Source organism: Anarhichas minor, unplaced genomic scaffold (genome assembly GCF_050575085.1).
Source record: "Anarhichas minor isolate MPS153535 unplaced genomic scaffold, ASM5057508v1 ptg000007l, whole genome shotgun sequence".
Classification (NCBI taxonomy): Eukaryota; Metazoa; Chordata; class Actinopteri; order Perciformes; family Anarhichadidae; genus Anarhichas; species Anarhichas minor.
In genome coordinates, this window is record NW_027466453.1 from 21,168,517 (window position 1) to 21,179,714 (window position 11,198).

At 40.3% G+C, this 11,198-nt stretch overlaps 1 protein-coding gene across 1 annotated transcript; it reads right to left on the reverse strand.

Moving 5' to 3' along the window:
* Positions 1-955: 955 nt before the first annotated feature.
* Positions 956-9,526, reverse strand: LOC142945171 (germ cell-specific gene 1-like protein). The gene is made up of 5 exons (XM_076086584.1): positions 9,015-9,526; positions 6,886-6,933; positions 5,409-5,561; positions 2,164-2,275; positions 956-1,259 (listed from the first exon to the last, which is right to left on the reverse strand). The coding sequence occupies exons 1-5, from the start codon at positions 9,316-9,318 to the stop codon at positions 956-958; spliced, it is 921 nt and encodes a 306-aa protein (XP_075942699.1). The 5' UTR covers positions 9,319-9,526.
* Positions 9,527-11,198: the final 1,672 nt, after the last annotated feature.

An 11,198-nucleotide genomic window follows, 5' to 3' on the forward strand; every position in this document is an offset into this window, starting at 1 on the left:
CGCTCACAGCGTGGTCGGCTAAAGACAGAGAAGATGTGCTTTTAGCTGACGAGAATAATCTCTCTCCTCAGACGTAGAATGGCTTCACATGAACGGATTATGAGACAATGGACTTGTATGGTTGAAGGGTACTTCTGTGTCAATTTGTAGTAGTTTTCAGTGTGTTTTTGTGGTAATTTTGTGTACTTTTGTGGTTGTGTTGCATCTGTTCGTGGTATTTTGTGTGTCTGTGGTGATTTTCCTTGTTTATGGTCATTTTGAGTGCCTTTGTGGGTGTTTGCATCTTCTCGTGGTCTTCTTTTTGGGTCTCTGTAGGCATTTTGTCATTGAGTTTTACGCCTTGCAGTCATTTTGTGTCTCTTTGTGGTCAGTTTGTGTCTCGTTGTAGTAATTTTGTGTCTCTGTAGTTGTGTCTATATGGAGTCGTTTGATTGACTTTTCATCAACAACCGTTTACAGTCCGGTTGGGCCTTTGTGCCGATGCTCAGTCGTCCCTTTAAAGTACAGTAATGTTCCTACTGAGGGCCATTGTTCGTCTTAATGAGCAGGTGACCAAACGTCGTCCCAGAGAGCAACACAAGAGCAACATTTTCATGCAACTTGAGTTGAGAAAAAGGCCAAAACAGCGACGGATCTTTGAAGTGGAAACATCCCAACACGACACATAAAGGAGCTGCAGCTGCAGCAGCCTGCACATCCTGCAGCTTTCCTCAGATTAGTGCGAAGACGTTGAAATTGCAGCCCGCTTCCTCCCACAAATAACATCACACGGAAAGATTTGATGAAATACATGTTGTGTCAAATCCGACCATGTTACATTATTTCCGGAAAAAAAGAAAGAATCCGTGGCAACAAGCAAATATGTCTCCTGTATTAGAAATTCAAATCCCAATCTGGGTCCAGGAAATCAGCCTGAAAACTGTTCTAGTGGGTCACGGGGGCAGGGACTTCATTTTCAACAATACACCTCTCCTTGTGGTTCTGGTTCACCGTCCATCTCCACCACATACGTTGTTCCTGTGGAGGGTTTGTGGCCGTTGACCGGCAGCTCTAGCTGAGCCTCGGCGCCGGCGGGCACAGCGGTGAGGTACATGTCCCACATCTGGTCGGGGAGGTCCTGCTGTAGCATCTTCTGCTTGATCATCAGGCTCTTCGCGATGTTCCGCCGCTTGTATTTAAACTCCACGATGGTCTTCGTGTACCTGTTGAGCGCCGTCACCGCAGAGCCCATGCAGGTGCCAAAAGAGCCCCACGCTAAGCTGAGGAGAGGTTTCAAAAACAGGCAACGTAAGAAGTCAAAACCCACACCAAGATTATACATCACCGTTCAAAAGTTATGAATCTCCTGCCACCAAAGCTTGACTGTGTCCAGTCAGATGTCAATAAAACATTTGAAGTCTGAATTATACTTTTTTTTATGTCTATTAAGATGGTTGTTACTGTAGAGAAGAACCCACTGAGCAGGAGACGTCTGTGCCATAACCTGGACGACCATTGATGACCAGACACAGTTGATCATTTACCTTTCTTTTAAAAACAAAGAGGAGAGACTGACTAGCGAAGACAAGCGTAGACTTTAAACTCTTTATCCAGGTTGTGGGATTTGGAAATCAATTTACGCGTTGTATCATATAACAACGGTTCGTATGATATCTTACTTTCTCCAGCAACACGAGCCAATTTCCACTCGTTACATCCATACAGGCTTTTCAAAATAAACTTCCGTCTTCACAGGAAATAACACAGTTAGGTTGAGGCAACAAAACTACTTAGTTTGGTTTAGGAAAAAATTGACGTTTGGGTTCAAATGAATACGGAAATGCTGTTACTGAACTACTCAAGTTACGTGACAAATAAATCAACGTTGACTTCTCGTTTCGGGAACAAACTGCGATCTCCTGGCTAAAAGTTTGCAGTTTGTTGGACTCATCCACCTTCCATCCGCCTGCCTTTGTGTGCTTTAGCGGCCTCTATACTTCCTCGTTCATGATTACGTGGGATAACTAAGAATTATGGCGCATTATTTTTCGTCTGTATTGTTACGAAACACTGGATGAAACCAGCTCGACCAACAACATACAGAACGGAATATAACAGCTGATCCAAACTTTTAAATACATATATATATATACACATTTTCCAGTGGCGTTAAAAAGAGCTTACACATAAGACCAGCTGTAGTCCCAGGTCTTGGGCCTCCAGTCTTCTGGTCCCATAGCGACAGCCAGCTGGAATATGGTGGTGAACATCATGTGGGCCACCATCCCACAAAGGCCTGAGAGAACAAGAGCAGATCAGTGAGTAAGATGAAGTAATATATTACTTATTACTTTAGTAATGGGTGGATTGAACAGTATATTGATTCATGAATTACACAGTTTTCAGTCTTCCTGATCATCAAGACTCAACATTACAGGCATGAAAAGTCAAACTACAAAGTAAGACAGGTAGAAAAAAGGTTGGAGAGCTAAGTTAAACACAATGAATGATGGGAAACACTTAATTTGTCACCAGCAGAGTACCAGCAGCGTAGTAGATGACACAGACATATTCGTCTCCGGTAGCGTCAGCGGCCTGTCGATCGCCGTGTAGCCCCGCCCTAAAGCATCCCCTGCTTTATGGTCTGTTTGACTCTAAATGGACCATAATGTACTAAATGAACATCATGCTGTATTGAAGAAGACTTGAAACTAGAGATTGAGACCATAAACTCATGTTTACAATGTTTACTGAGGTAATAAATCAAGAGAGAAGTAGAGTCATTTTCTCATAGACTTCTATACAACCAGAGGAGTCGCCCCCTGATGGACACCAGAGAGAATGCATGCAAATGATGACTTTTATACAGTGTTGATATGTACCAAATGGTTGTTGCAGATGAAACGTAAAGAGAGATCTTTAAGGAACACATATTTAGTGACAGTTGTGTTGTTCTGGGACGTGTGATGCATTCAGGCGGACTCTGGTTGAGGTGAACTGGCCTCTCTGTTACCTCTGTTATATCCTGGATCCTCTCTCATCCAGCAGCCTGCCTCTCCACAGCTGCTTTTCTTGGGATTAACTCGTAACAACGGAGGGGGATGGGAGTCAGGGGGATGGATGGAGGGGGTGGGGGGGGGGGGTAGAGGGAGCTCCTCTGGGCAGGTCTTGGCACAGCCCAAAACCGCTGCCCCGGCTCCAATCCGATTAGTCCACAAACCAGCAAATCCTCCGAGGTAGTGAGCGGACGCAGGACGCCGCTCTGTGTTCGCTGCTGCTGATTGACCTGCTGCCCTGACTCATTTACAGTCATCTCCTCCGAAAATACAGTAAAGGCAGCACTGTTTTCTCTCTTTACTATTTAGCATTTATAAGCAGTCTAAAGACTCCTAATGGATGGTTTTTAACACACTTTAATGTGGCAGATTTATTTATGTATTTATAAACAACTATGCAGCTTCTCTCTCTCTCTATAAATATATATATATATAAATATATATTTATTAATATATGTATGTTTTAATATATATATATATGTATATATACATATATTATAAATATATATTATACTATTAACTTAATCTCCAACTATTGTAATTATCGACAGGTTAATCAACAATGGAAATAAACATTCCAGATATTTGTGAGACATGTTGCAGGAGTTTTTTCCTCCGACACACCTTCAGCTGTGCAGAGACTTTTTCATTAATATGAAATATGTCCTCACAAACACTTAAAATGTTCTTAGATCTGCATACAACAACACTATAGTGTGTTAACAACCAGGACAAATGCATATTATAGAGAATTTATAAGTTCTTAAAAATAAAATATAACAAAACTTTTTACCACAATAATATTTAGTTTGGGGGAGTTTATGGAAAATACTCTCACAGACTTGAGGCTTGATTGATGAACAGCAAAAATAAATATAAATGTTGTATTTCTGCACAAATAAAAAAAGGGATTAAACTGAATATTTTTTAAATAAAGTTATTGTTCCCAAAAAAGGGAACCCAATACATGAATCCAGATTTTTGGCATGCATCTATGAAAGTGTGTACTTGTGTGTCCAGTTTAAACTGTCATCATGTGACAGGCTGTCCCTCTGCGGTTCACCTCTCTGATTGGTTCAGAGCGGCTGGATTTAGTTGATGATCCCAGCGAAAACTCAGAAAAGACTTTTCAGAGGCAGAACTGCAGAAATAATGTCGGTGACTGAACTGAAGGATTTCACAGTTTGTTTAAATCAGATTATTAGAGATTCTTGTACGGAGGCTCGAGTGTGCCACCAGGATATTAGATTTATTTTTTTTTTTTTCTGATTATCTGTTAATGCATTTCAAAATAAATTCTAATGTGAAAATCAGAGCAACAATATTTATTTGGTTGTAATCATTAAAAAACTATTCTAAATGGCATTTTTCCTATTAACATTTTTTTTATATCATATTATATCAATTCTCATGTTAATTTTTTTAATCTTTTGAGTGACAAAATTAATTCATTTCCTGTGACTCTTTCACAATAAAAGCTGCCCTGTGTTTTGTTGGGTTTGTGGTAGCAGTGAAGGCTAAGTGAGAATGAGATCAGGGAGATAAAAATCCCGCCGCATTGTTTCTTTCATGAGCGTGAAGGTAATTTAAATCCATTGCGGGAATGGCGGACTCCGCCACCAACAATGCAAACTACTATATAGAGAGTTAATTACACAATGTAAAAGCATTGGCTTATATTCTGACCCTGAATAATCTCACTCCCTATTCCTAAACCCAATCGACCTAACCAACCAAGGCAACGAGTACTAGCCAATCAGAGGCAGAGTGTGGCGGGTCAAGCTTTCACAACAGAAAGATTCAGAATTTAGCGCCACCCTGAGGCCAGAGGGCTGTGTTTTACCCCCAAACTGCCACAAGGGGGCAACAATGAGCCAATTCCACAGTCAAAAATAAACTACGTCAAGTAACACCAAGATGAGAATAATGCTTTATCGCGAGTGTTTTCAAACACTATTGTTTATCTTTATCTTTTTGACTTTATTCACTTTTCTTTCTAATTATTTGTTTTAGTTTAGCTTAACTTTGCTTTATTTCAAATCCAAACTCGATTGATTTTGAACTCATTTATAATAGCTTTTCCTCAGTTCCTGATTTACTAAATGAACATCATGCTGTGTTGAAAAAGACTTGAAACTAGAGATTGAGACCATAAACTCATGTTTACAATGTTTACTGAGGTAATAAATCAAGAGGGAAGTAGAGTCATTTTCTCATAGACTTCTATACAACCAGAGGAGTCGCCCCCTGGTGGACACTAGAGAGAATGCGGGTTGTAAGACACTTCCGCATCGGCTTCACTTGGCAGAACCGGAGGTTTAACGCCTGGTCACAACTCACTCGGATAGACTGAAAAGCAAACAGCAGCGTTACCTGAGAGGGCGGTGCACACGGCAGCGAAGGCACTGAGCTTCAGCTTGTTCATGATGCTGAAGCAGGGACACTGCTCCAGGGTCATCAGAGCCCCGCCTGTGAAGAGCAGGGTGAGGTACAGACTCTCAGCCACGATACACAACCACAAAACCCCTGTGAACACAAAACAAACGGAGGAGGGGGGGGGAGGGTCAGAAATGAGTCTTGTTTTCCTCATAATACCCTGTCACTGATGAATAATCCCACTGAGGTCATGTGGGGACAACAGGTCTGCTCCTTTTAGGTCTGGAGATCTGAATCTGGTCGTCTGAGACCAGATGGATGAATAAAATCAGGGCAGCAGCTGCTGCTGATGCTATTTATTCATATCGTGCTTGTAAAGCTGAGATCTCACAGTACGTGTGAAGGTGTTCTTTCAGGTTTATGTTGTTGTTATTGTATGTTATATAATTATTTTCTAGACTAGATGATGCTGACTCACTAACTGGACGTACAATTGCATTTACTTTAAGATCTGGCATAGGGCAAAACATCTGCTAATTACATTTGTTTAGTAATTTGCAATTTGCACACTTGTAGACTCTTTTACTCTTATGTTAAAACGTGTCCATCCGTCCATCATCATCATCATCATTCGTCACCCATCATCTTTCCTTCCATCCGTCCCTCCATCCATCCATCATTCATCCGTCTGTCCATCCCTCCATCATCATCCATCACCCATCATCTTTCTGTCTGTCTGTCCATCCATTATCATCCATCCACTCATCCATCTGTCCATCCATCTCTCCATCCATCCATCATCATCCATCCATCCGCTCATCTGTCCGTCCATCCATCCGCTCATCTGTCCGTCCATCCATCCATCCATCCATCCGCTCATCCGTCCATCCATCATAATCCATCTGCTCATCCATCCGTCCGTCCGTCCATTCATCTCTCCAACCATCCATCATCTATCCATCTATCCATCTATCATCTATCATCCATTCATTTGTCCACCCGTCCGTCCATCCTACATCGTCCATCCTACTTCGTCCATCCATCGTCTGTCCGTCCGTCCATCCATCTAAATCCTAAATCATACAGTATCGTATCATATCGTACGATAGGCCATAAATCAGAGACGCTTCTATGCTGACAAAACACTTTAAAGCTCACTGATTGGATGTTTCTTGTGGAAATGCACCATGGGAATTGTAATCGTTGCAGTAATCTTTTATTATGATGATTCAACTGCAGAAGTATGTAGACATTAATTTAACTTTCATATCATCATTTAAAATATTTGTAATGGGCAAGTAATCTCGTCTAATTTTGATGGTTAACACTTATGAAATGTAGGTCGCCATGTTTGTACTGAAACATCAATAATGTTACCCGTGTTCAGGAATGCATCGCTCAATTGTCCCGCTCTCAACACCTTCAAACGAAACATAAAGTTATTGTTAAAAATATCAAACTTCCAGTATTTTACCTCTTTCATGTTCTGGTGCGATCTCTGAGAAGTCTCGACAGTCAAATCCTGTGATCAAAGGGAAAAATACAGTCAAGTGAATGTAATTGTTGTAGAATGAAGTGACAAGAGTCATTGTAATTTGATGATAAATGATGAAAAAAAGGACTTTCCTTGAAATTAATTTATTTAAAGTGTACACATTGATGTAGTTTTACAGATCAAAACAAGACTTTTAATTGTAAGAATAGTAACTGTAGTCTGTTGTGTGGTCAGAAAATGTTTTTGTAATTAACCTGATATAAGAATGGCATACATCATTTTTCTCTCAAATTAACTCACTTCATTCTGACTTCTTTTTCAGGAAACATTATGACTTTTTTCTGGAAATATTATTTTTTTCTTTTCTTTTAACAGCGGCCTTAATACTCTATTGTACTAACTAAATCTGCTTTTCAAGGCAAATCGAGTTTAAAGCTTAATATATTCTGCATAATTCCAATAATTTCAGATCCCAGCTGGAGATCTGAATTGATTAAACCATCAAATTTTACTCTTGGTTAGTTTTCAATTTGCCTTCCTGCGAAACTGATTGACAATAATTTTTATCGGTGGAAGTCGGCACATCAAACAATTTGTCTTTAAATTGCATGTGATTCCTAAAATGTATTGTATACTCGGTGCTATTATTAGAGTTTATGAAAACAGATGGGACAGCTTGCATGCAACGCTAAGAGAAATGGATTTAATCCGGTTGTGATTCACAGGAGCTCTGCTGGTAATGTTGAGAAAACAGAATCTTACAAATACTCAGAGTGCTGAGAAAGGTGGCTGCATTGTTTTCTGCATACTCACATTAATCCCACTTCCTGAGACAATGTGGACGCGTTCACCTACATAGTGCTCAGAATTACACAGACTTTGTGGAGGTTTTCACTTTTTGTTTCCGGCATTGTTAAGTGAAATGCTTAAAGGCACATCAGCTGTTTTCAACCAATCAGGATGAAGCAACATGTGATTCAAGTTTCTGATTGTTAAACTCTTAATGAACGATAACTTATGATGTATTTTCCAAAAACAGGTTGTCGCTTCTTTAATCATGAACATTTAAAGTCATCAAGAACAAACTAAGGTGTGAAACAAAGTTTTTATTTGACAGTATCTCTACCTGTACATGGTGGATGAGTTAGTGATACAAAATACGATAAACTAATAAACTATGATGTGTAATTATGGATTAACCTACCCAGCAGTACATACACAAGGTAAATTAGCTCCACCTTTACCAGCTGCAACATTAATGCTTCACTGATTCAATAACTATAATAATATATATTATTAGTACTTTAGTACGATAACTATATTTTTTGCATGTCAATTATATTTGGGGCGAATACTTTTATACTTTTACTCAGTAAACTTTGGAATGCAGGACTTTTACTTCTGCTACTTTTACAAAGTAAAATATCTCAGAACTTTAGACCTAAACTTCAGGTTGATTTGTTCTGGAGCATCTTTACGTTATTGTTTCCAGGTCAAATGATGAAGTTTCATGTTCTGGTTGATATTTAGCTTTGACTTTGACTCATTTCTTTGTTCTTAAATGCTGCAACATCTCACAGCATCAAATCAACTGGACTCCTGGTTAATCCTGGTAGATCTTTGACTTTCCCTGCATTCATTAGCACCTTTAATCTGTCCTTACCTCACATGCATGGTAGCAAACACAGCTGTGAGTCTGATTCATTATTTTGTTGATTTAAAATACACATAAAATACACAAAAAGTGACCCAGGCGCCTAAAGAAAATCACTAATGTCTCATAAAATTATAATAAATATAGTTTGACTATTTAAATACTAAATATATAAATAAAAATACAGTTGTTGCACGTGTTGAATCATGGAAAATATTACTAAATAACAGTTTTAAAATGTTCTATGATCTGCAGACTTAAGTGAGATACTGTGTGAAGGTCTTTCATGGTATATAAATAAAGTGAATAAAACATATTCAGTGTATTCACCAATGACTAGACGGACTCTGTAATTACTCTCATTAACCTGTAGGTCGACTAAAGAGTCCTCTGACATCACTTCCTGTTTTTGAACACCTCTAGCTGAACCTGAGAGGTCTTTGGTCAGACTCACCGTTCATGTCGGCGGCCTGCTCGCAGGAGAAAAATATTCCCGCGTGGAACTTCCTCAGGAGAAACTTCTCCTCTCCGCTCTCGAAGATGTACTGCACCAGCCGGCTGTCGTTGATGTTGGAGCTGTTGAAGCGGATGCAGAACCACTGCTTCACCTTCAGCGGCGGGCCCGTGCAGAACGGTTTGGGCACCTTCCTGGTCCCCTCGCACCAGTAGCTGGTGGTCACCGCCGATAAGGCAAAGGCAAACGCCACAAAGTTGAGGGTGAGCGCCAGAGAAGCCCGCCGCCCGCGCTCTAGCCTCATGGTCGAGGCCAGGCCCGAGGAGACGAAATGAAAAGGCAACTAATCCCGGCTTTCGATATGTAGCCGCCGTGTTTCGCCTCCCAGCAGATGTGTCAAATCTTCATAATCTCGTTGGGGCTCCTTGGGTGAGAATTCTGCGCATCCCTCCGCCGGCTCTAATGATGTGCTACCACCTTGATTGAAGGGATTCATTATTCTCTTCACTTCCACAGAAACAATAGAAACCCATGGCACTCTTTGCTTTTCTCGGCTTCATTTGAACTCTTTCGCTCTCCGCTGTTCGTCCAGCCCCATCCTCGCTCCTCCCCTTCTACAAATCTTTTCCTGCATTATTATCCATTACAAATGGCAAATTATGTTCCAGATTTCCTTTGAGCAGAGTCATGAAAAAAATAAATAGAAAAAAGATTACTATGAGCTTAGATTATAATCCAGGACCAAGTTTACATTTCCCAGATTTTTTCTGCCTTCAATGTCGAAGCGCATCTCAAAGCAGCCGCAGACGTAAGATCGAGTGCCTGTTTCCCAGCCGGTGAGCCGTGACATAATGTGTACAGTCGCACATGAAAATGCATCCATAATGTGGGTGCATGCAGGACAAATCTGCTCATGACGAAAAAGCCCGCTGATGTGGGCTACGCCGCGCAAATAAAGACAAATTACTTACAGAAAGTAAGGGAAGGATGACAGATGTTTGCAAAAAAAACAAACATCTGCCGTGTTTTTTTCCTCTCCATGATTTTCCATCTCAACATTATACTTATTCATGAGATTCTGCAGCTCAGACTTTCAGTAACAAACGTGTCCCCTTTGGTTTGAGCCATAGACTGTATACAAGAAGTGGACGTAGTCATCGTGACGTCACTCATTGGTTTGTGGACTGATGTTTTGAAGCCTCGAGTTTGGCGATTTCTCATTCGCCATCTTGGATTATGGCCGTCGCCATGTTGTTTTTTTGGCAACCAGTGAACGAAAGTTACCATCTTTGAAATGCAGAGGAGTGACGTAGAGACGCCGTATACGTCTCTGGTAGAGACCTGTCAATCGCAGTTAGCCCCGCCCTAAAGCATCCCCTGCTTTATGGTCTGTTTGACTCTAAATGGACCATAATGTACTAAATGAACATCATGCTGTATTGAAGAAGACTTGAAACTAGAGATTGAGACCATAAACTCATGTTTACAATGTTTACTGAGGTAATAAATCAAGAGAGAAGTAGAGTCATTTTCTCATAGACTTCTATACAACCAGAGGAGTCGCCCCCTGCTGGTCAGTAGAGAGAATGCAAGTTTCAGGAGACTTCCGCATTGGCCTCACTCGGCAGAACCGGAGGCCATCTTGTTTTTTATGCAACGGATGAACGGAAGTTACCATATTTAGACTGCGGAGGAGTGACGTAGTGGTGACGTCTAAATGGACCATAATGTACTAAATGAACATCATGCTGTATTGAAGAATACTTGAAACTAGAGATTGAGACCATAAACTCATGTTTACAATGTTTACTGCTTCCATACGATCAGACTTATTTTTTGCAACCGGAGGAGTCGCCCCCTGATGGTCAGTAGAGAAAATACAAGTTTTACGTATCGGCTTCACTCATCAGATATGTTTGTTATGTTTTTTTCTTGTTGTGTATCTGTATGTGTTGAACATTCAGAAATATGTATGAAGGTCTGATGTGTGTGAACATACAGAAAAGGTTTTAGACTCTTTGCAAGAAAAGTATTTGCAATCATAAATGTTGATTCATTCTCAGGTAAATTCATCTTTAAACTTTAGGGCAGTACTTTGATTCATAGCCAGCATCTCACGAGTAATTCCCCTAAACACAAAGAGATTATTCTGAACATTAGTCTTCCATGTAATAAAAATGTAAA